Below are 26,873 nucleotides of genomic sequence, written 5' to 3' on the forward strand. Positions count from 1 at the left end.
AAATCTGCCAATTCAAGAAAAAAACTTTTATTAACTGAAGGACACCATTCATGGTCATGTTACTGAAGCCCTTTTTCAAGCCCATGACGTGCACATGGTCAATTTTTGTCTCAGAATTGTTTAAATATTTACCTTTTTTGGAACCACTATGAAAGTGTTACATTTTGTTGTCCTTTGGTGTGACACAACTAAACTATATTTTTTAATTAAAAACTGTATGTTAAACTACATAATCGTAGAAAATTATGCAAATGTGTCTTGCAAACTGCTAATGACAGGTTATCTTGGAATAGCAAGGTCATTAATTGACACAAAAGGCTGAAACGTCCTATGGTGTGACAGAAAATGTACTCCAGTGTGACACCTGTACTATCACACCATAGGACAAAAATGTTGTACCAGAGGACAAGGTCTCTTTAAAAAGCATTTTAAATAATTAAATAAGATTTGTTTTTAGTCTTTTTTATCTTTTTTTTTGTGTGTGTGTTCTTAAATGCAATATTTATATGAATTAAACTATTTTCTGATGTTTTTGCAGAAAACTTGTAGTTATAAAGTGTCATGAAAATACGTAAAAAAAAAATGTGATACTTTGTTTTTTGAAAGAGAAAGAATTGAGGGAGAGAATTAGTAGAAGAGAGAGGACATGGAAACATAGACAGAAAATTAACAGGGATCAACCAGAAGGGAGGAGATCCTAAGAGAACGATGCAGAAAGTAAATAGAATCAAAATCATGCCTTAAAAAAAATATACACATCTTAATGAATACAGTTTCAATCATATATCAGTAAAATTTAGCTGTATCATAAATATTAATAATATTAAGCTGTGCTGCACTGTGCTGACTATGAGACTGAATTTTGTTGATGAAAATTATTTAGTATTGTTTAAAAAAAAAACATGTTGCTATTGTTTGTATCAAAATTAAACTTTCTCTCTCATTTGACATATTCAAAATTAAATAGAAATAGTTTAAAAACTATGGTGTGATGCATAAAAGAACCACAGATTTGTTTTTATCTGAAACACTACGGTATATAAACACTACATGAAAATAAGTGACTAACAATGAAGATAAATCTCTCTCCTGCTATTTATATATTATAAATATATAATAATAGTTTTTTTTTTCTTAATTTGTGCTATGGCACACCATAGGACTAATTTATGGTAGCATTCAGTACAGTTCAGTAAAAATGTTTTTTAAAACAAATGCACAATGGAAGAACTGAAGTTAGGGACCCTTTATTTTATTTTTTTTTAAAGATCAGACTTCACATTTCATAAATATATGCATTTTTTCTTCAAAAATGGTCTTTTATTAAAAAATATTTTTTTACTGGCTATTTGTCAACTACCCACAAATAGAAAATGTCAACCAGTTTCTATGAAAGCCAGAATCTAGCAAAAGTTTGGGATACTCAATACGGAATTGAGGCAAAGTGTTTATGATGCCTGTGCATCTTGTATAGTATGATGTCAGTGAGGGTGTTTTACATCAAGGCTGATCTATGTGGGAAAAGCTCGTGCTGTGCTTAAGTCTGTACTTGGCAAGCAAACACACAATATGTTCATGTGATTTTGAGCCCACTCGATCTTTGCTCTCCAAGGTTTGTGTGAGGAAGAGCAGAGGATCAGTGGTGTGGCATTACAGGATTTTCTATCAACACATTTCTAGTCTTCAGGTACACAGACAACAACAAATACTCCAACAAATAGCACAGCTCGCATAGCAATATTCTGCCTGACAGGTATTGTATCGGCCTAAACTTATTTACGAAAAAAGAATCTTCTGATGGTCCACAACATGCGTGATGGGAGCGGTGAAAGTGTTTCAGTCGACCTTCGATGATCCTGTTGATGAGCATTGAGGATTTTAAGATTTTTTTCCACTCTCTTTGTTGTAATGAGGATTGACATCTTTACCTTTGCGAGGATTTCAACTTTGCCATTTTGAATTTTTTTCCCGCAACCCCCAGAAGTCAGGCACTTGTCCATGATCTGCTTAAAGTATCAGAACACCAATAGGTAAGGTTTTATTAGTGGAAAACAATAATATCTACCTATGGTTTTTATAAGCGTTATTCAAATTGCTAACAGCCAAGCACACAAAAATATGCATTTAATCTGCTGATTGAACTCATTTTAAATCAGAGTATCCCATTCAGGGTTTTTGGGCAGTTTCTTGTATGTAGATCTAATGTTTGCATGTTTCCAAATGCTAAAGCCAAACAAGTGTTATAATCGGTGTATAAAAATACAAATAAAATAAATTTAGTTTATTTAAGAAAGCTTAAAGTAGGCTGATATAGTTTATAATTTACATATAATATTGTTATATATTATAGTAGTATATAATAGTATATAATTTAAGAAAGTTTATTTATTTGTAAGGCCTGAACTTGGATCAGCTCTGTGTCTGATTACAAAGCAAGGCAAAGAATCATGGATTAGAATCTAGCTGTACTATTACATTCATCTTATAGCCTAGTTTTGGAAAGTCCTGCGAGTAGCAATGGTCTTGTCAAACCAGTCTTTTGCATGTTATTGATACAAAACATTTTGAATGAATGGTTTGTCAAAAGGGTCGTATTTTACACAAAAGGAATTGCCAAGGGTCTTGCAGTAGCACTTAATGATATCTGATGAGGCACAACAGGCTAGAAGCTTTGCTGTTAAGCTGATATTGCTTCAAGCAGCGAGGGGAAATTTCTGACCTGTGTTGTTGTGCGATCACATCTGGGCCAATATTCCACATTCACTGCTTAATTGTATAATTTTACAAAGGCTGCTACTGTTATTCCAGGTCATATCATACTTTTTTTTGTCAATGTTACTAAAGTGTGCTAACAGACATAAATTTGTTTATGATCCATTTTTACCTTTTCTTTAATGCACACTGACTCCCTACGTATTTGCACTAAAATTTCAGCATCCAGTATAGTATTCTCCTATAGTAAACTCTTTGTGTTATATTTCTAAGAACTATTTGAAGATCTAAAAATCTGCCGGTGTAACAAAATCTGAATATTGAGAAAATCGCCTTTAAAGATGTCCAAATGAAGTCCTTAGCAAAGCATATTACTAACCAAAAATTACGTTTTTATATATTTATGGCAGTAAAATTATAAAATATCTTAATGGAACATGATCTTTACCTAATATCCTAATGATATTTGGCATAAATAAAAAATAATTTAGCCGATGCAATGTATTTTTGGTTATTTCTACAAATGTACGTGCTACTTAAGACTGGTATTGTGGTCCACAGTCACATACTGTATAGTATGTGTTACCAAATATAGTAAATGTAACATTTTAGTATACTTTATATTAAAACAAAGTTTTAGTAATGAGTAATGAGCTATAAATAACTAGTGTTAAGATGGACTGTATCAATATTTCTTTGTCAAGATTTAAATTTGTGCTTAATTTTCCATACATTGCTCTTCATCAGAAATTGTGGTGGGTATTAAGGCTATAAACACGGAAATGATCAGTCCATTCGTAGAATTACATTTTATGTTGCTGTGCCTTTAGGACTTCTATGTAAATGTTCTTTTTGAATATAAAATTTTGCATTTACTCACAAGTTTCACTCACATTGCTGTCAATAACAACAACAGCCTCTTTGCAAAGTCTGAAACAGTGAGGTTTCTAACATTTCATCCTTTAGAAAGTAAGTTTCGGGCCAAGTTTCTGAATGGTGAATAGGCATTGTTGATGTGTAAATGTAGGTGGGCATGTGTGTGTATTTGTTCAGTTAAGCCACCAGACATCAGAAGTGCTATCTTTCCAGCTTGCTATCAGTAAATAAATATTTAAACTGAAATAAAGTATGAAAAGTATTATTATCTATGATATGAGCCCTTTTAATTAAGGTTTTAATGAAGTACACTACTAGTCAAAAGATTTTTGTAATAAGATTTTTAATGTTTTTTTTTTTTAATTATCTTCTGCTCATCAAGCCTGCATTTATTTGAACCAAAGCACAGCAAAAACAGTAAAATTATTTTTATTATTTAAAATAACTGTTTTCTTTTAAATACATTTTAAAATGTAATTTATTCCTGTGATTTCAAGACTGAACTTTTGCTGTACTTCGGATCAAATAAATGCAGGCTTGGTGAGCAGAAGACTTCTTTAAAAAAAACTTTTGACTAGTGTATAAACATTAATAATGACAATAATGCGTTTGCACACTGGTGTTTGTGTATGTGAATAGATATTCCACACTTCACCGAAGATTGATTTGTATTTTAGCTTACTCACATGACACTTTGATCTGCTTCAGTATTCCATTGCTTCACTCTTCCTGACCACATATGCAAAGCGTAGCTCTTTTAAAATGACACAATTACACACACACACTCCTGTCTAATGTGCAATTCAGCTGACAGAGCCAATGTGAGATGAATGCTGCTGTTTTCCCTGCAATCACGTGCTGAATTTTTCAAACACTAGCTGTTTCTGGTGTGACTACCTTGCACCTGTGTGTTGTTTACAGTCATTAGCATCTGTGTTCTGTGTTTCCTACTTTAGTCAAAAAATGTCATTGCAGTTTTAACTGTTGTGTAATATTCCTCTGTTAGTGTGTGTGGACCTGTATGTGATTACTGCACCTGTAATTTGAACTCTTATGTTGACAATGAGGTGCTCAACCACACATTTCATTTGGTGCTATAATACCCACAAGCCTCAAGACAAACGAGTTCAGGTTGCAAACACACACAAAAGCGTGTGCACACACACCTGAACACAAACCCCTCAGCACAAAAACACCACATGAATGCTCAGCTTGATTTTATGTACAAATCTAACTGTACATGGCTTGATTTCCTCTGTTCATCAGTTTCAAGGCAATAATTGCACAAAATTAGTTTTTTTTATTTTATTTTTGATGCCACCTAGTTTTCCTTACAGTTGTATAATAAACAGTACACTCTTAAAAATAAAGCTGTTTTAAAAGGTTCTTCAGCAATGCCATAGAAGAACCATTTTTGGTTCCACAAAGAAGCATCTCTTTCTTAACTTTTTAAAAACCATCTTTCACCACAAAGAACCTTTTGTGAAACTGAAAGGTTCTTCAGATGTTAAAGGTTTTTTTATGGAACCATTTGAACAAAAAATATTCTTTCAAGGCATCGTGAAGCACCTTTATTTTTAAGCGTGTAGGTTTCCAAAATTATTTAGTACCTGTTCTCAATGATCCATTACTACCCGTGATGTCATCAGGGAGGGACTTACATACCAGATACACGCTGCTCATGTTACGTTTCTGTTTGAGTCCTTTACTGCATGCGTCAGTTTATCTGATAGCATGTTGTCTGCTACTAATAGTAACAGAGGAAATGAAACAGTCTGACATTAAGTCTCCGTCCACTTCCTACTACATATCCCAGGATTCTTGTATTACTTAATATCCTCAAGACTCTCATAATCTCACTTTCCCTCTGTCTCATCAAGTGTCTAGCATTTAAAGAGTTACATGTTCTGCAGGTGCAGGTGTGTAATGAACAGAACAGGCGTGGAGATGTGTCTGAGTGTGTGACATCATCAGAGAGTGAGGGTGAGTCGAGAGAGAGAGATTAAATGAGAAGAAAAGGTTATTGTCTGAACAATGACCTCATTGCACCCCTCACTTCTGTGCTAGACAGAAGGATTATGGGTAGACCTGGGGCAGCGGGAAGAGGAATGAAGGTTATGAGATCATAACAGCAAAAAACACACCGTCTAGAAACACATACACAGGAGGAGGGATGCTTTTCATTAGTGGATGGTGTTCATTTTGTGAATGCAAAGTGTGCAGCGTCCTTGGAGACAGATGGCAAAACATGCATGCAAACACATATGTCTAATGCTCTGCTTTTCACAGCCAGTGGAAATTATGGTTATCCTCATTTGCATGGACTCACCTCATAAAGTAATGCGTTTGCATACAGAACGGGTGAAAACTGTTATTCCTTTGCCATGATGAAGCAGCTGTAAGTCACAGTCACCAGTTGTGACATTATTAAAAATCATGCAAGCCTGAATCTTTCTAATGTAAATGAGTGCCTTAATGAGAAGCTGTCTGGCTCTACAGCATGATGATCTCGGGTAGCGTTACATGCTGTTCAACGCACCATAGGCAGTGACTGTAAGTGCCTAAAATTATGTTGACAGCAAACCTAACAGACATGGAAGGAAATCGTTGTAATAAAAGATGCTCAGTATTTCAGTGAATGCACTCAATTAATAATAATCTTTCACCCTTTAAATCGCTTGCCACTAAGGCAATTAAATAATCCAATTAAAATATTTCACCAAGTGTTTTTGTATGTGTGAGAGAGAGAGTAAGAGAGAGAGAAATCTACCTTGTCTATTTCTACACCGTATACGCAGTAAAAAAAAATAAGTAAGTAAAAAAATTATATATATATATATATAAAAATATTTGCAGTTATGTCACAATTTGGTCAGTTACCCGGATGCACGGCCATATTGGTGATACTCAGATGTAAACAACAGCATGGATTGCACAGTTAATGTATTGAATACATTGTTCTGCTAATTTATGCCGTCTAAACCATGGAAAAAACGTGGAAGCTGCTAAATTATATAGAGAAGGACTTATTAAGCAGGAAAGGGCACAATATTTTGATAAACTAATTAGTTAACTAGTTAACAGGTGGTAAACATATGCAAACAGTAGTAATTAAGATATTAACCTAATATTTCACCTACCTGACCGGAAATGATAAGAACAAACACAAATGTTGTTAAGACTTTTGCACTGGAAATCCTGGTTCAGTTTGGCCAACCACAAACACCTTTTGTTCCTCAGACAGTTTTTTGCACTCTTCTCCTTAATTTGTTTTAACTTTTGTCAGTCTATAGTACTTCAAATGTTTTTCCTGGTCTGACCAATTAGTACAGCCCAGAACATGAAAATAATTTTTCTTTTTTTTTTTTCTTTTTTTTTTTTTTTTTTAGCAGCAATAGTCAGCAAAATATACAAGATTCATTCAGTTCAGTGGCATTGTTTACATTCAGTTGCCGCCAATATGGCCGATTGATGACATGTCGTAAAAACACAATACCCTGATAGCACACATACATCACGGAGACATCAGACGGAGATGTCTGCATGTGATCTTTAACGCACATCTTGCAGACGTACGTGTGTTATCTGGGAAGTTTCCTTACAAGTAAAAAAAAAAAAAAAAAAAAAAAAGTGTTGTATTTGTTGTGTAAAAAACCTGTACATTTAATTAAAGAATAACAGTAATACAATTTACTGTGAAATATTTTTATTTTATTATTATTATTTTTTTACATTATAGTTATCTTTAATATGTAAACTTTAATTGAAAAATATAAAAATGCTGTTTGATAAATAAATTAAAGAAAAAGTCATCTTATAATTGCCATTGGAGTCATTTGTTGCTTTTTATGTTATCTGCTTTATAGCTTTAAGGTGCTGTCATTCATTCTTTGATATTTTCTCGTCTTTTATTATTTTGCTAAGGGTCTATTGATTTGGCAAGACTGACGCACACACACACACATATATAAATGGAGAGACAGAGAATATGCGGTTAACAAGCTCCCCACCTGACTCTCTCTCGGTCACGAGCATTGCGCGCGGCCGTATGGGGACTCCAGTCTACGAGAATCTGCTTCTTGAATGTTCAGTTACGCGCGAGGTGTGTCCTGTGTGCCCATATGAAACTCACCACTGCGTCCATCAGGTGCATTAAGAAAGGGACCGGCAGAAACGCGCTACCAATACTAAAAAAGCAACGCAATGAAGGGATACAGCAGCAAGAGCAGCTGTAGGGACAATGACGGTTACTAATCTATCTCTTTAAAAGAGAAGACAGAGAAAAAAAGGCGAGGGACAGAAGAACTTGGACTGCGGGAGAGAATAACATCGCATGGGGCCATGAGCGGTGCAGACCCTGCAGCGAACAAACTGTTGAGTTTCAACCAACGGTAAAGCATTCAGTTATTGCATATTTTTACGTTTTTATAAATGTAGATATTAACATTGCGATATTATAATCAGTTTGTTTGTGGAGGTTATTCTGACACAGTCATATTGCAGCAGTATCAAGGGTTATGGACTCTTGCATCTCATTTGAACGTGCAACAAGCTGCACCCTCCCCGGAGTGATCAATCAACATTGGCTGCGGATATTGGAAACAAGCGCTTCCAATATATCATTCATCTTTCTTTTTACAAACTGACATTCCAAGCTTGTATATTAATTCTTCTAAATGTTTCCGTGTGGGTGTGTTTTAAATGTTGCGGTCTTGTCATTCTAAAAGGACACTTAACCCAAAATGTCATAATTTACTCACCCTTATATTATTACAAAATTACTGTCTTTGTTTTTGTCAGTAGATGTAAAGCGGAATTACAGTGTCAATCACCATTCACTTTCATTTTATAAAATTATGCACTAAAAGTCAGTGGTGGCTGAGCTTGATAGTTTTGTGCTCTTAAGTCTAAAATAACACGCGAGTGTTTAAATGACAGAATATTCATTTTTGCCTAAACGGCCTCTTTAAGAAGCTGCTCTCTTATTTCCCTCCAGCACCGCAGTAATATTTGTACAGAGTCCACAAGTCCTTGCATCCTAAGTAAATTAATTTAGGTTGGGAAGAGAAAACCTTCGCTGCTTTGTGTTACGTATCGCCCATAGGATGCAATCCTGCTCAGACAAAATGTTTTAGACTTTCCCACTGTGTAGTAGTGGGATATACTAGTACGGAAAATCAGTAAATTATTTATGCGAATGCCTCTCGGTAGAGTGGACATCCATGCGCCACTGTACAGCGACTGGCGTCACAATAAACAATGTTTTCTCAAATTAAATTATGAAATAAAGGTGGGTTTGGTGTTCATTTTAATGGGGTTTGTGGTGTGTTTGTCACAGTAAAGTACATCCACAATCATATAAGAAGCTTTCCTCAACACCGCAGCGAATCTGCGGTAATTTGAGGTGCGAGTGATGTCACTCAGCAATTATTTACATGACAACATAATGTTGTCAACCAATGGGTACGGGACTAAAATCCACCTGTTGATGTGTTTTAACAGAGTATTACACATTTATTTTTTTTTTTACTACAGTAGTAGTATTTTTTTTTGGGGAAACACACCGACACATACCACTTGGCACAGTATGACAGATCATGTGTCATCACATAAGCCATTTTGAACTCTCGACCTGTGGTAAAACTAGGCTATATACCATACACATCCATGCAGTTTATATAAATACAGACTCATATTCCGGCTAGCCTGCTGTTGAATTATTGCAACAAACTCTAGAACAAAAATGCTATAAGTTGTTTATTCGCAGTTATCTACTGTTAGACTGTTCTATCATTTTTCAATGGTTTTCAAAGTCCTTCGTTCTCTCCCCTACTGTCTCGTGTGTTTGTCTTTGTTATCCATTTTTATCACACATATTCTCAAAGGCAAGTTCTCTGACTTTCCGCTGCAGTGTTAGCTTAATTATATTAATCTGTTTTAACAGTGCTGTTTTTTTCTCTACAGCAGAGTTGGTGCATAATGAGAAAGTTGGAGCTCAGAGGGCAGTTTTGTTCTTAATGATTGCGGTGTCAGACGTTCGTTGTCAGACTGCCTGCAACCGCTTCACTTGTAACCTTTTCTTTGGTCATGTGGCAAGGCATCAGAGATGCGTGGTCTGCGAATGTCTAAGACATTGAGCTCTGCATCATTGGAAATATGATATCATGCCAGATCATTATCACAAAATTATTATCGCAGATGCATAACAGGAGTGATTACTGTGAACAAACTTGACCGTATTTGGTTTCGCAGTACTACCAGAGGGTAATGGCTATGCTAATCATGTAATGCTGTTGCTGTCATTATTATCATAATTGCAAACACAGTCATCTGCCAGTGCATTACTACTATCATCATCATTATAGGATTTCTTTTCAAAAAATTAATTAATTTTTGTGAAATTATTCATTGTCAATGCAACCATTCTAAAGGTTTGTTTGAAGATACGAGTGAAACAATAAGCCGTTCTGCAGCTAAAGATGTCTTGTGTCCTCAGCTGTTAATTGTTTTCTCCTCCAGGGTAGTGTTTTTGAATGTGGAGCAGGTTTCTTTCAACCCCGTGCCACAGTAAATCATCTAATGATGAGCCACTCCTTTCTTTCCTTGTCTTGTTTGCTAGAATCACTTGCGCATTTTGTCTTTAAATGCTCTCAGTTAAATAAGATTCATGATACAAGTTCAAGTAACTGACTGTAATTCACCAGGTCATTTTGACAGGAATATGAGGCCATTTCAGAAGTCGACCTTTTATCTCATTTCATTTTTTTTTTTCTCAATCTTTTAATTAACCATCTTCCTTCCCCCATCTGAGAGCATTGCATGGTGCAAAGCAGAAGTGCATAGGAAATGAGGCATCTATGTTTAAGCTTCTAAAGCTACATAAATAAACCAAAAACGCATGCACATTCTTGTGATCAGAAACATGTTGCGTATAACCATTCCCACACGGGATCTGCAAATGCGGAACTTAGTATCTAATGAATTATTTAATTCATTAAACATTTTGGTTTATTTCACAAAACTTTCAGCTTTAATTAGGAGTGCCATTAAACATTTTACCGTATTTAAATCCCTAAAAAAAGGAAGTCTGCAGATTCCGCCCGCTTATAACTTAGCCCGATCTATACATGCATGACATGCGCAGTATCTCTTCTGTTGTCAGTAGACATTCTTAGCTGCATTCTGCACTAATGGAAACATAATGATAGCCCTCACACAGAGGAAATGTGTTTGCTCACATGCACAATTTACATTGCACTTGAAGCGAAATGGCTATAATAAATGTAAGCGTTCATGTGGCTCAGCATATAAATTGTTTAAACCTCAGTCAGAAGAGATGTTGTCTTCAATAAAGCAAACATTATGAAAAAGGAGTTCCGCATCACAAGTAGTAGACTAAAACAGCAGCATTATTAGAAGTGATGTTTGCATTTTTATTAATGTTGAAATACTTTCTCACATCCCAGTTTAATATACAGAGACAACTATAAGTAAGCATTTCGTGGGTTGATGGGCTCCTAAAAAAGTAAAAACTGTAGGTTGGCGGCATCAAAATGCTTTTTTTGGTTTGAGCATCTCCTCCTGACATAGCAACACTGGCTCAACCAATGGTATCAGTTTGAGGGCAGAGCTATGTGTTTGTCCAGCCCATGGCAGATAGAAACAGGGCTCAAATGGGAAGGACCAGGCCAGTAGATCAGAGTTGTATTTTCCCTACTAACATTGTTTGCCCCACCACAAGAAAGTTTTATTATTTCATATTGCATGCAAGACACTGGACCACAAAAGCAGTCATAAGGGTCAATTTTTTGAAACTGAAATTTATACATCATCTAAATCTGAATAAATAAGCTTTCCATTGACCTATGGTTTGTTAGGATAGGACGATATTTGGCCGAGATACAACTATTTGAAAATCTGGAATCTGAGAGTGCAAAAAAAATCTAAATATTGAGAAAATCACCTTTAAAGTTGTCCAAATTAAGTTCTTTACAATGCATATTACCAATCAAAAATTAAGTTTTGATAAATTTACGGTAGGAAATTTACAAAATATCTTCATGGAACATGATCTTTACTTAATATCCTAATGATTTTTGGCATAAAAGAAAAATCTATAATTTTTGATACAATGTATTGCTGGCTATTGCTACAAATATACCTGCGCTACTTAAGACTGGTTTTGTGGTCCAGGGTTATATATTTTATATCCCTTACAATAAAAAATATTTTACGTAATCGATTATACTAGTATATGCTACAAATAAATCACATTTCTTATTTGAAATAATAGCTGGACATTATACAACTTTGAAGTCACTGAATGAAAGCAGTTCTCACACTTTAGTGTGAGAAAACAATGGCATATACACATTTTTTGTTGCTCTTAAAAAGACTCCTGCACTGACTTGATAAGGAAAGTGATAGTCTAGTGGGCCATCCTTACTTGCTGCAACATAGGCTTATTGGAAATACATGCCTCTATATACATTTCTGCAAAACTGAAAAACGCACCTATATGTACGAATCACTGCAGTTTCCAGTTAAAATGAACAGTAAAACTGACAACTTTTATTCCTTTTCATACAAAGTATGATTTACACAGAGTTTTAATAAATAAAGCCTCATTTTCACACAATTACCTGCAGAATATTATAAAAGGAAAGGAAAGTCCCTTGCTCAAGGGACTCACCTCAGTTGTGGTATTGAGGGTGGAGAGAGCGTTGGTTATTTGTTGGTTACTCCCCCCCCTTCAATCCCTGCCAGACCTGGGACGCGAACCCACAGCCTTTCAGTTACAAGCCCAACTCCCTAACCATTAGGCCACGGCTGCCCCATATTATGTTATGGCTTCAAAATTTAAACATCCTGTATGATTTGAAAACTGATACTCACTAAGCGTTTTTTAATTCAGAAGGTTTGCTCAGTAGCTCACACTATACGGCGTTGCACTTGAGTGATGAAGAGCTATGGTACAAACCCTGTGAAACTACTGTTCAACAAAACAACTCAAATCAGGAGAAGACAGTTAAAATAGCATGGCTGCATCAACAAATGTGTTTTTATATCACTCTCGCATTTGTTTTACAATTTTGGATAGGTTTAGGGTTGGGGTTGGGGTTGGTGTAGGGCATATATACACAACACGATAGAGCATTAACCTTTAGCGACGCTACCTGGATATTTGAATTCTGAACAGCTGCAATACGTACCTCATGCAGCGTAATAAAAACGCAGCAATATGAGCCTGTACCAACGTAATAAAAACGTGCAACGTGTGTTTTAACAACACTCTCTGAACACTTTGAAACTGCCGCCAAACGTGCAGTAAGGTATGTATTTACAGTGTTGCAGAAATGTATGAAGTTACAGTTATATAGTTGTTGAGCTCTGGTCGGAAATTTGGAAAACCTGTGTAAAAAGGCATTATCTAATCTCTTTTATTTGGGCGATGCTAGTGGCACAGAAATGACACCTTTAGTGCCATTACGGTCTTCCTGTGAAGTGGTTTTAATGGGAGAGATCCTCTTTGAGGTTTTGGGAAGATGTGTGATGTCTAGTTGTCAGCTGAGTCACTGAGCATGTGGTTCTCGCTCTAATAATCTGAAACTACTTCACTCAAAACGTGTCAGGATGCGACATCACAGGAATGTGAGGTGTAGTGGGCGGAGCTTCTATGTTTTGGAATGCAGGTTTCTGGTATTAAAGCTAAAATGCCGTTTCTTCATGCTCTGTGGGTTCACATGTGGAAATGAGTGACAGCAAAGCACTTCTCAATGGGAAATCATATTAAAATATGATTGCAAAACTTATTGTGTGCCATTAAATTAATCTAAACGGTTATGTGCTCTGTTTTGCAGCTCAGCATCAGAGGATCTTGGGTGCAGGAGAGGAGAGTTCAGCCGGAAACACTATGGATCAGTTGAACTGGTGAGGGCTCTTTTTTTTTTTTAGGTTTTTTGTACAATTATATATTTACATATTCTTTTTTTTTTTTCTTTCTAATCTATTTTTCTCCGCCTGTGCACTGTTGTGACAAGAGTAGCTACGTGTTTCTGTTTCATTGATTGCTTCTGTTCGCAGTTCTGTTTTATCAGATGAGATTTGAACATCTTTGTAATTAAATTTCTCACTTAAACATCATCTCACACTGGCAGGATCTTTACAGTAGGTTAAATAGGCACAAAATTAGAATTATTTATATGATTGAGAGTGTTTTGCCTGGTCAAACACATGTGTCATGTTGTATTGAGCGAGTGTGGGTGTGTTTCTTCTAGTGGTGTCTGTCTCTCCTAGATAGTTGTTGCACAGAGGAAGTGGCTTAGTACCACACTAGATGTTACTTCCTATGTGAAACGCACAGGAGGTTTGTGGGTTGAAGGAAATGGGTGACCTTTTGTCAGATAGAACCATGTCACAAAACCACAGGCATTATCATGCATGACAGATGGAGAATATAAATGTGTGTATGTGACGTGACTGCATGTGTCTGTGTGAGAAAATGAGCAAGGAGGGCATTTGTTACTGCATATGTGCAACTGTCCTTAGGCATCTAAAGCTACCGTGGCATCCAAAAGTCTGAGGCCAGTAATGAAAATTATTATTATTTTTTTACTTCAAATTAGATTATAAGCACAATTGCTTTGAAGGTTTTGTAAAATGTACATTGCATAGAAGATCAAAAATCAATCTAATCTTGTAATTGCCTTTTGCATAAGAGTACCTAGAGTACATGGCGCTCTGGGATGCTTGACTCTGATTGGTCAACCATGGCACTCAGCAGTCTAATATTTATGAATAACGGCCGTTGTCCAGGGCAACGCGGTATACTGACTTCTTTGTGATTGTGTTCTGTTTCTCTGTGGTTTCTATAAGGGATCTCAAATCAAAATTTCAAATCAATTTCATGTTCATGTATATACTTATTCTTTAAGCAGCCATATATAGAATAATTTACACAGGCATTCATAGTCATTACCACAGAAATAAACATGGAAAGGCCAACCCTGGACTCTCCACAGTCTCTTTCTTCTCACATAATAAAATAATTTCAGCACAAATCAATATTTCATGTCCATTTATTTAGTAAGCAGCCGTGTAATATGTTTCACGTCAGTGTCCTTTTCTCTCTGTTGGGGTTTATTTTGCAGTAATGATCATCTGATTGCTTACCCCTCTCTTATATCCGTTGTAAATTTAAAACAAGAAACATCTAGTTCAATTTAAAAATGTGGCATGCAAGCCACATTTACTTTTGTTAGGTTGTCTCTTTATTTTTCCATATGATTTTGTTTTTAAGCTGTTTCTAATAGTTTGTTTTGCTTTGCTACATTGCTCTTTTTAAATCAGGCTGTACTGTTTCTCTCTTTTTTCTCTGAAGATTGCTGTGCTTAATTACATTCATTATTTCAGAATGTGTCTCTTATTATGGATTTCTGCCTGACAGTGTTTTTCTGTTATATCAATTATTATATTATACTACTAATTGATTCTGTTGTGGTTTTCATGCTAGTGTTTGCATAATTTTACATTTACACTTTCATGTGTATGTTTTGCATTTAATAGTGTAATCATCATGAGAGGAAAATAACGGTATTGACCACCTTCATTACATTATTATACAATTACATTGTGAAAACATACACAACGTAGACTCCGAATAACAGTGCATGGTTATAAGGTCATATTTTTCACATACTTTTTCATAGGCTGCAACCTGACAACCAAATGAATAAGAAATTTGCACACTCTTGATGTTTTAGATGTAATTTTTACATGCATGGCTGACTAGATGCATGTTTCAGTCGGTTTATATAAGTGCATTAGCTCCAGGGATCCTCTTATAGGTGATTTTATGACCTCTAAGTGCAAAGTGTGTGTCTAAGTGCTGAAGAATGTAATGCGTGTGTGTCTACGTGAGGTTTTTGAGTTAAAAGCTTCCCAAGTGTTCCATCCTCTCATTACTGCATAATGTAAACATGACTGTTGTTTAGACGCTATTATATGCTGACCACTTTCTAGAAGTGGCTAGACATGTTTTAGATACTGATTCCATAACCTATAATCATAGAAAACTCAACCAAGACATTAGACCTGATCACAGATCAACAGCCAACACAGTATCTGTGTTGGAAAGTAGAATGTGCTGCACTTGATGATGTATGATAATGTATGTAAAGTATTGTTGTGTGTAGTATAAATACACAACAGTCTAGATCAATCTAAATCTAGATTAAATCTAAATCTAGATCAAATACATTAGCCATGTTGAAATCAGACATACTACTGATGTGACGTGTAATAATGCTGTTTGTTTACTTTAGTAGGCATACTGTATTTGAATGCAGGGACTTTAATGTCAAAGGTTGACTAATGAGATACCAAAAAGAAATAATTCCAACCAAGGCTGTAACAACATCCTAAAGGGGATAATTCACCCAAAAATGAAAATTCTGTCATGAATTACTCACCCTCATGTTGTTCCAAACCCATAAGACCTTCAGAACATGAATTGATGGTGAAATCCAAGAGCTTTCTGACCCTGCTTAGACAGCAACGCAACTACCACATTCAAGGCCCAGAAAGGTAGTAAAGACATATCATTAAAATAGTCCATGTGACATCATGACATCAACATGTCCTTACTACCTTCCTGGGCCTTGAATGTGATGGTACAAATGCTGTCTATGGAGGCTCAGAAAGCTCTTGGATTTAATTAAAAATATCTTAATTTGTGTTATAAAGATGAATGAAGGTCTTACAGATTTGGAACAATATGAGGTTGAGTAATTAAAGGAGAAGTCCACTTCCAGAACAACAATTTACAAATAATTTACTCACCCCCTTGTCATCCAAGATGTTCATGTCTTTCTGTCTTCAGTCGTAAAGAAACTATGGTTTTTGAGGAAAACATTTCAGGTTTTTTCTTCATATAATGGACTTCAGTTGGTGCCCAGATTTTGAACTTCCAAAATGTAGTTTAAATGCAGCTTCGAAGGGCTCTAAATGATCCGATTTTTTTTTTTGAAAAATAAAAATTTGTATACTTTTGTGTAGCACAGGCTCTGGGATGCGTGTCCACGACACTACGAATCAGTTCATCGTCTGTGTACTCCGGCTCAAAAAGGTAGAGTATGGCGAAAAACTCCATCTTTTTTTCTCCTACAACTTCAGAATCATCCAACATCGTTGTACCTTTTTGTTTGTAAACAGCGTTTGACTTACTTGCACTTCCTTAGTCTTTGCCAATCTGTAGTTCTGCCTACGTTTCGCCTATGTTCCGCGTGACCTTTCGCCGTGATTCAATAGTACGTACAGTCATGGACGCGCATCAAAGAGCTAGTGCTACACAAGTATACAATTTCTTATTTTCTGGAAAAAAAAAAAGAAAAAAAAAAAAAAAGACAGATCGTTTCGCCAGATAAGAACCTTCTTCCTCGGCTGGGATCGTTTAGGGCCCTTTGAAGCTGCATTTAAACTACATTTTGGAAGTTCAAAATCGAAGTACCAATGAAGTCCATTATATGGAGAAAAATCCTGAAATGCTTTCCTTAAAAACCATCTTCATGACTGAAGGACAGAAAGACATGAACATATTGGATGACAAGGGGGTGTGTAAATTATTTGTAAATTGTTGTTCTGGAAGTGGGCTTCTCTTTTAATGACAGAATTTTCATTTTTTTGGGTGAACTATCCCTTTAAACATTGGAGAAATAGGACAGATTTTTTTCTTGGCTTCTGTGAAAAGGAAAGCCAGACTTCTTTGATGTGATTGGCCATTTCAATCAATTTGACATTTACAAGCACTTTCAGACCACCTAAAAATTGTCTCCCCTAAAGTCTATAGTGGTTACAGCCCTGATTTCAGCAAGAAGCTATTTTTCTGTTCACATCGAAAGTGAAAATGCTATGCGATGATCATGAGAGTATGTGAACTAGTTCTCCTAAATAGTTCGTTCTGTCACACTCTGAACATACTGCATAGCTGAAGAGCATGAAAAAATAATGACACATACATTATTTTCATGATTTCAGTGATGTTTTGCCAGACAGCATGCTTTTTTTTTTTAACAGTTCTTGTTAAAGAATTTGTCAATATCCAAGGTTTTTAAACTTCCACAATCAATCTCTAATCTTGTTTCATTATACGGTGTACATTGAGGAGCAAGGTTTGGTTTAGCAAAATTTAATTCTGGGTGGCGCTACCTGGTGGGACACAACTGGAATAAAACTAATATATACGGCTATAAAATGTTGTCTCACTAATCACTTATCTCTATCAAGGCTGGTTAGGATAAAACTGGGATTAACATACTGTAGAAGAGGTATCTTTTATCACTTGGTACATTGAGCCTGTTCTGGAATCAGTATATAAAGGAGCATGAGATGGAGTGTTTCAAAGAGAGCAGATGAAAATGCTTTGTCATCATCAGAGCAGCATCACTGAAGTCTATGACAGGACTCAGCTGTACTTCCTCAGCTGCAGTATGCGAAAGCCGATAACATCAAAGATTGAGAGAACACAGCTGACCCACTGTGCCCACCGACATGCAAGCTAAAGACGTGTTGGAGAACATTTAGAATCCCAACAGAAATCTTGAGGAACAGAAATTAGATATGGAGTGACAGAACAATGCTTCATTGTCCCCGTTTCATTTCATCACCTTTTCTCCAACCAGACACATTTTTGTATGTGCTCTTCAGTGCCTCATTTAAATCCTCAGTCTTAGTCTCTCACCATTATACTTTTGTATAATGGATTAAAGGAAAAGTTTACATGAGGATTTTCCCTTTCTTTGCCTCTGGTTGATTGTTAGTCATTCTTACAGCTCTTTAAATGGACATTTATAAATACTTTCATATTTTTTCTTTTTTAATGGCACCTGATGGAGCAATAGAAAGAAGTAAATTAATTATAAGTCTATTATTATCGAGAAATTGGCGCTGTGGTCATTAAGTAGTCACAATTGCTTGGTTTGTCTAAAGCCTATTAAATTTGCTCCAGAATCATTACATATGAGTTTACAGTGGCTTGAAATCCATTCTGATGTGAAAGGATACCTTCATTTGCTATGTCACTGAATGGCTGACTGACACCTAGGCAATGGCCAAACACATTCGGAGTAAAATATCCAGTGAATGAACATAAATGTGGTTGTTGTAATGAGTGCCGCACATTTTAACATAACACCAACACTAAACCCTAACCAACAGCGTTAACAAAAGCACAAGTGTGAGATAAAAACACATTTACTGTAAGCTTACTTCCTCAAGTCTTCGAGCTCTTTAATCGTGACTTGTGCTTCACAACACTTGTGGCTGCTCCACATAGCAAATGCAGTGCTGTACCAGGTGAGCTACTGAGCAAGTTTACCATGCAGTAAACTAAAGCAATTTGAGGTCATAACTTAATATTGTTCACTTCCATAACAAATATATAGTGATCATAGTGATCCGATTCGTCACCCTCACTGTCCCTGCCGCCGCTTCCTAATTTTTGCCGCCGCTGCTTCAGTCGCAGGCTGACCAGGGCTCTAGACTCATTCTTTCCACTGACTACCTTTCTCATTTGGCTGCAGGAGCACAAAAATTGGTCAGGTTTTTTTTTTTGGCTACAACTTTAATCAATGCATGCTGATTAACTTTTATCATAGTTTATAGTTATATGGTAACGAAAGTGGTAAACCCTCAGCATGTACGTTTTTTTCCCCATCAGTAGTATTATTTTTGGTTTGAATTTTGTGAACTGGAGTTCCTCTTTTGCTATAAGTCTGGCTTCAGACGAATTCGCAAATTTGCGACCGTACATTTATACACCTTTCACTTTTTAAGACTAAAACAAAAGATGGATTCATTGGTAGCCTATTCTTTATTAAAAGCATAACTACAATAAAACATAACGAATAAGATGAAGCATGGCATACACCACATGTTGTATTAGCCTATACCGACTAATAAATTACATAACGTTTAGCAAACACTGAGGAATCAAATAAAATTAAAGGAAAGCCTCCATAACATAACGTGAGGTAAATGATAGCTTTTCAAAATGAAAACAAAAAGAAAAGTGAAACACTGTCGGTGACAGTGCTTGCATGTTTATTCGTCGCTTCCTCAATATTCGCGTCATTTTTGCCGCGAGCTGCACGCACCTTCGCGCTCGTGCTGACGCCTCTAGTGGTATAAACCAGGCTCTATATCAGAAGCAATCACACTGAATGCGCCTCTCTTTACATGATCAGTGAATTCTGACTCCTGCTGCAACGCGCGCTTTATAGAGGAGTTCAGACCATGCACTCGCACAAATGTGACCACATTAAATTTTAGCTAAATAAAACATATTTTGCATAAGGCATGAAGTTTTGGTGGGTGATTGGCATACTAGACAATTAACTGTTTGATCATGCATTGCTAGTGTTGATCAGGCAGGCCTTTGTTAATTGTTGTTTATCCATGATTTCAAATCATGATTTTCATAATTTTTTAGCCCAAATTATCCAGTGTAATTACCTGAGCATTAGTTAAAGCCCAAGTTACGCAAAATAACTGAGCTGAAATAATTTGCTGACAGCTTGGTCCCCCCCCAGTTTAAAAATCCCATCTGCGCCCCTGGTTCAAACTCACGGGCACCATTGAAGTCCACTATATGGAGAACATTCCTGAAATTTTTTCCTCAAAAAACTATTTCTTTTCAACTGAAGAAAGAAAAACATTAACATCTTGGATGACAAGGGGATGAGTACATTATCTGTAAATTTTTGTTCTGGAAGTGAATTTCTCCCTTAATAAGTAAACTGGCTCTAATGTGCTTCCTCTGCATAGGTTTAGGTACTTTGTATAGGTACTTTGAGTTTTGCAAAAATTTAGAGGCACATTATTCCAATGAGCAACAGCTTTATGTTTCAGACACAGCCATCATGTTTTGTGTACAAAAATGCATTCATGCTTTAGTTTTTTTAACAAACACCTTTGGTTGTTGCTTTTGCTCTGCATAAGCAAATAAATAAATAAATAAATAAATAAAACAATTAATATAGGTGGAGTTGGGTCTCCACATTTACCTGCAGGTCCTGTGCTGTTTAGTAGTGTATAAATGTAGGTATTATTTCTGATACTATTTTTCTTATAAATCTCTAAAGTTCTTGAAGATGACTCCTGATTTTGAGAGGGTACTGTTTGAATTAACTTACACTGACACCGATATAATGACACAGTTGACTGGAGAATTAAACGTGAGTTGTGTCGTGAGGGCCTCCCTCTGGCTATATTAAAATTTCTAATAATGCTGCGTGATGACACATACACATCTCCCAGTATGCCTCTGCCTCTGACTTATTGCTCTCGTTATAATTATTTGATTTGAACCAAGTTTAAACGCCTTCAAACCCCACACACATATGCTGAGCAGAGGGAGGGTTGGCTGCAGAGTGACTGCGGCGTGTAAAATTAGCATGTTGGGCTCAGTGGAACATGTTGCCTGCAGCTCTATCATATGAAGCATCAAGAGTGACTCATGCTCACTGCGTCCAATGCTGTGGGTGGGTCACTTTCACAAGACTGTTCAAAAGATGGGACAAGGGATGATGGGACACAATTAAGCAATGTTGAAGACATTTATTTGCTTACTTACAGATTGTCTGAAAGTTATCTGTGAGTTCAGAACACTTGTGAAAGACTTCTAGTGAGAAATGCCTTGCGTGGGAAAGAAAAGCGCACTTATATAAATCAAGTCAGCATGATTTGTTCATTTTCAGTATGTGTGGGTGTGTGTTTGAGGGAAATCCTTTGTTTTGTTAAATATAACTAAACTAAAAGCTGTTGTATCATTTCTCCTCCATCCTCTCTCCTTTTTTCATCTCATTCTGCAGGTAAATGTTCATTTAGATTTTGTGGACAAGTTCATGTGTATGTATTATGCAGACAACGTTGGCTACTTTGAAACTAACTTGTCAAGCCACAAGCTAATTATACTATACAGTAAATATCTAACAATATAATTTACTGTATATCATAGACACTTAAACATGCTGGGTTAAAACTCAGCGATTGGGTGGTTTTGTTTAACCCAACCTTTAGGGTAGTTTTATTTAACTCAGCTATAGACCAGTTATACTGTACGACTGTAAACATTCGGGATGTGAACGCATCATGGTTGCAGAAAACCCCAGAGAGATAGCTTTTACAGCTAGAGAATTACATGGATATGGTACAAAATAGTTACATTTAAAAAGATTATAGATTATATTGATTAGATGTCATTTTCAAAATGTTCTCCACATATTACAAGAGCTTGTCACCCAGCGATAAGCACTATTATTCAGCGAAATTGATGTTAGATAGTTGGATAGTCTTAGAGATTCGAAGCAGGGATGACGTTTTATAAAAGAATAAAAAACATAAATTTGATTTTATATTTCAAAATTTATTCTTGCAATTCTGAGATTATATCTCAATTCTCAAAAGTAAACAACTTGTCATTCTCTCTTTTCCCCTCGGCTCAGAATAGGAGTCCCACACGTCTGGCTTTTTTTTCCCTCAGAATTGACAAACTCACTATTTTAAGTTAAATCAAGTTGTAAAGTCTGAGTTAGGAAATATAAACTTGAGAAAAAAAAGTCAGAATTGTGAGATAAAATAAATAAATGTTATGTAAAAATGTTAATATTAATAGGTTTAAATAATATTTAATGCTGTAACTGTAGGGCTAATACAATACGTCCCCTATGAACAGCATATGTAAATATTATTGTTTATATCGAATTTATGCTTCAAAAGTAGAGTAATCATAGCAGATTTCATCTATAGTATGTACGCATAAATGCATGTGTTTAAATTCAAATTGCTTCTTTGACGACAGTATTCTTTAAAAATGATTTGCATTCCGGTTTTGACATCAAAAGGCACAAAATTTTTTTTTTTTTCCTCTTTTTCCATGGATTTGACCCGTTTACCTCCACTTGTTACCAGTGTTATCTGCAACCACTATCCATGCGCAGATGCAAGTGACGTAACTGTGACGTCTACTACAAATTGGTCTATTGTTTAAAAATTACTATATGGCTGCCTTAAAAACAAAGGTTGTAAAATTAAAAATCAGATACATCAGACACTTATAAGCAATTAAACAAAAATGTTTATTATTAAATTGTTATTTATTTTACTTATCAATAAATGTTAATTTCCAACCTATTTTTGGGTTCAGTTTATACAAGAAATATAGTCATTTTTAAGCAATAGCCGAGTTAAATAAAACTACCCAAAAGGTTGGGTTAAACCATTTAACCCAACCCCTAGGTCAAAATAACCCAGTCGCTGAGTTGTATTAAAACCCAGCGTTTTTAGAGTGTATAATATACAGCAAATCATATTGTTAGTTGTTTTTAACCCACATTTTTTTTTAGAGTGCATTTAATAATTTAATCATGAATGAATGAACAAACTTAATTAGAGTGACAACATCAAACCTTAACAGGTAAATTTATTCAAAATAATTAAAAAACACCCTAATTTATATAACCATGTCAAAAACTCAACTAAAAAAACGCTGGGTTAAATACCCCAGGTTGGGGTAAACAGCACTGGGTTGTTTTTAACCCAGCATTTTTTAGAGTGTACATCGGTTCATTTACGAACCTTCGCAGTTGAATTTTAGTTAGTTACTCTCTGGTATTCTGTTTGTATACTATATGTGTGTGTGTTTTATACAGTTTTAGAGAAAGAAGTAAAAGTGGAACTGCATTCATCTGCCTGTCTTTTTTTTATCTCTTACAAACACACACACAGAAAAATGCAATTGTACAAAATGTCGCTTGTTTGATGTCACTTCTACAACCTGTGCCCCTTAAACATTAAAAATAAAGGTCCACCACTCACCAAAAGGGCACATGAAGCAGCTCCTCTGGCATTTATCCACAGCTGCATGTCTGTGTTATAAAATAATACTATATAAAAGTATTCTTAACCTGGGCTCATTGCAAAAATGAGAAGTGAAATGAAACATATTAATGTTTATTATATTGCTTGTTATGCGACAGTCCAGAAATTAGTCTAGTGTGAAACTTCAGCTAGAAATTGCAGTGAGCTGGAAGTATAGGTACATTTTTGGAGTTGTTCAGGTTGTGTGCAATTAAACTGTTTAAGCAGCTAAAAAAAAGTTTAAGTAGCCCAAAACTTGCAGTGATTAATTTCCTAGCATTTCCAAAAAATGAAAAGACTCTTGTGATAATTTTATGGTAATTGCAGGCCTTTGTTTGATGGTCTCATTGTATATTAAACCTGTTCTGTGTTTCACAATTTACCCAAAGCTTCATTCCACAGTGTAGACTGATTTAGATTATGGAAATGTTTTCTTTTGTTTTTCTCTGAGATTTTCTGCTTTGCTGTCTCCATTTGTGCCTCTCTCCATATTCTTTCCTCATCTCATCTGTCTCTCTGCCTCTCTCTCGCTCTATTGCGTGAGGCATGAGAACACGTACAGAAGCGCTCTAAAAAGATCAATGTTACATCCCAGTCACAATAGCACTGATTCTGTTGCGCTCTCTCTTTCTTGCACTCCATCTCATGATTCCTCAGGTATTTGTGTATGTGTGTGTGTGTGTGTGTGTGTTGAACTTTTGCTTAAGTTTGGTAGGCTGTCCTGCTGTTATCCTGCTATCATTAACCTCATGGCATTTATCAAAACACCTTAATAACACCACAAAATGTCACTGGGCAAAAGAAAAAAAGACTATCTTATGAGACATGTACTGTTATTGTGTGTCTGTGTGTTGAAAGTAGATTCGTTGGGATGCGCAAGTCCATTAGAGGGGATGTTGTGTATCATAGGCATGTGTCATGGGCAAATGTCAAGTTGTCTCAAGGGTTTTGATCCCCCTGCATCAGTTTTCAAAACAGTAAGAAATTTATCCACGAAACCTTTTAATAATTTACCCACCCTTCCACTGTTTTGCACTCAGTGTACATTTAATGTAAATTAATACAGGCTTTAAGATTCCTCTGAGCTCAAATACTGCAGAAATTTTGATAAACATTTGCATTCACCCTGCCATGTATCTGTATAGAAAACAACCCCCAAACCATAATACTTCCTCCACCACCTTTCACTGATGTCTTTACGAACTCAGGGTTCAGTCTTTCCGTAGTTTGATACCAAACAAAATGTTTCCCATCGGACAAAATAAATTAAAGTTGCTCCTTACCCTGTTCAGCACTGAACTGGCAAGCAATTCCAGCTGCAGTGCTGAACCCATTCCCGCATTATTCTGTCTTTTCACGCATTTGTCTTACGTGGACAACCAGCTTTTTGGGACTTGAATGAATGAGTGTCATTGTAAATCTGCGATATTTAAGAAATCACAGATTTGGAATGACCAACTTCTTTTTCAATGGCTAAAAGTGTCATCCCTTCGGCCTTTATTTGGACAACCTCTTGTCGGAGAGTTCTTTTTCAAATAGGACTAAGCAGTGACCTAGAAATGTAATAAATTGTCTTCATAGTATATTTAAAATTATTACTTTTTACACTGTGAAGTGTTACACATATATTAATAATTATGTAGTGTCAATGTATACCACAATACCTACACCACCATCCAATTCTAACATCTAGCATTCTAGCATCATGGTCAAATATTTGAAAAAAAGTGGATTGTTTGTTTTCTTCACTAACTTAGCATACACTTATTTAAAGAATGACTTTTTTCACACTTTGGTCTCGCTTTCTCTCAACTAGGACACCAAATGAGTGCTTATTAAGCGATTAGTGTGAACGCAAGAGTCTGTCTAGAATGTTCTGCCTGGACTTTTGGCATTCTGAGGCCAAGGCAGACCATCTGCCACACACACACACACGCACTCAAATACATACAACGACAATCTCACACCCTTACAGCTAGTCTCTCTCTAGCTGCAGTGCAGCTGCAGTCTGTTTTTAGCAGTTTGGTCTGCCAGATACAGAGAAGAGGGAAGAGAAAGAGAGGGAGGCAGACCAACAGGTGGAGAAGAAAGGTGGGAGAAATGTGAGGAGGAAAACAAGGTGACTGAAGAAAAAGGAAATGGGAGAGGTTCTGTGTTCTGTTGCCTAGCAACCAACATTGTTCCATCTGGGGGGATGTTGCAATTTTACTGCAAAGACCAGATTACATCGTGTCAGGTACAAGTGATTGTCCCACATACACACACAATATCTGTGTAAATAGACTTTCACTGACACTACTTCTCTTACAAATATGTGTTAAAACAAGCAGACGTGTGTGTGTGTGTGTGTGTGTGTGGTATGCACAGATGAAGTGATCAATGCTGCACACAGACCAGACACACAGGGATCACTTGCCTGTAATTAGTCTCTGATTGTGTGTGCAGCTGCTTCTGCATTCATATTAAAGGGTTTTCATGTAAACAAAGTCATCTGTGTATGTCTGTGTTGAGCGGATTAGCTATATGCTGCCTTTTCTCTCTTGTCTTTTTATGAGCATCTCTACAGCAGCCTCAGACTTATTAGACTGTGGCTTAACCATTTGTTTAAAAAAAAAGAACTGAAAACAGTTCAAAGTGGATAAAGAGAAAGAGAGAGCGACCAAAAGTTCACCAAAAAAAAAAAAAAAAAAAAAAAAAAAAAAAAAAAAAAAGTAATTCAAATTTTAATTTAAGTTTAGGATTTTGAAAAACTTAAAGAAACTGTGCACAATAGATGAAATGATCAGTGTCAAAATGTTTGAGATGGCTAATTTAAAAAAAGGCAGGGAAATTACATTTAATAGAAGGAAAAGTGAATTTTTCCAGCCCTTTCTCAACTCAACTGTTCCTTAAAAATTACTAGATTTAGGTTACTATACTATAAATTACTATATTTAATTAACATTTATTAATATGTTCAATAAATAATAATTAAATACATTTTGATTGCTTATTAATAAATATTCACTCTTTGATTATTGCTGATGCCTCTGGTAATTATGTGTATGATTTTTAATTTACAACCTATTCAGGGTTCATTTTAAGCCAACCATATAGAAATTTTAAAAATAGTTGAGTTAAATAAAACTTAAGGTTGGGTGTGTCCATATTTCACCCATATTCATTTATTTTTTTAGAGTGTACCAATAAACATTTCTTATTATCAGTGTAGAAAACAGCATGTTTCTTAATATTTTTGTTAAAACCTTGATTAAAAAAAAAAAGAACAGCATTTATGTGAAACAAATCTTTTTTTAACAGATGTCGAAATGTCTAAAAGTCTTTACTGTCATTTCTGATCAATGTGCTGCATCATTTCTGAATAAAAATAA

At 35.7% G+C, this 26,873-nt stretch overlaps 1 protein-coding gene across 6 annotated transcripts in view; it reads left to right on the plus strand.

Annotated features, from left to right (window-relative positions):
* garnl3 (GTPase activating Rap/RanGAP domain like 3) overlaps nt 1–26,873 on the plus strand; it is a 72,442-nt gene that overhangs the window by 8,710 nt on the left and 36,859 nt on the right. For 4 of the 6 annotated variants that reach the window (XM_051109584.1, XM_051109579.1, XM_051109581.1 and 1 more), the window contains exon 2: nt 13,449–13,518. In XM_051109584.1, coding sequence (XP_050965541.1) covers nt 13,449–13,518 — 70 coding nt within the window. Of the gene's footprint in view, nt 1–1,602; nt 1,688–1,981; nt 2,031–7,626; nt 7,980–13,448; nt 13,519–26,873 lie in introns of those variants that run through there. The other 2 variants (XM_051109582.1, XM_051109580.1) reach the window with 2 other exon arrangements.

The sequence above is a fragment of the Labeo rohita genome, chromosome 5 (assembly GCF_022985175.1).
Source record: "Labeo rohita strain BAU-BD-2019 chromosome 5, IGBB_LRoh.1.0, whole genome shotgun sequence".
Lineage (NCBI taxonomy): Eukaryota > Metazoa > Chordata > Actinopteri > Cypriniformes > Cyprinidae > Labeo > Labeo rohita.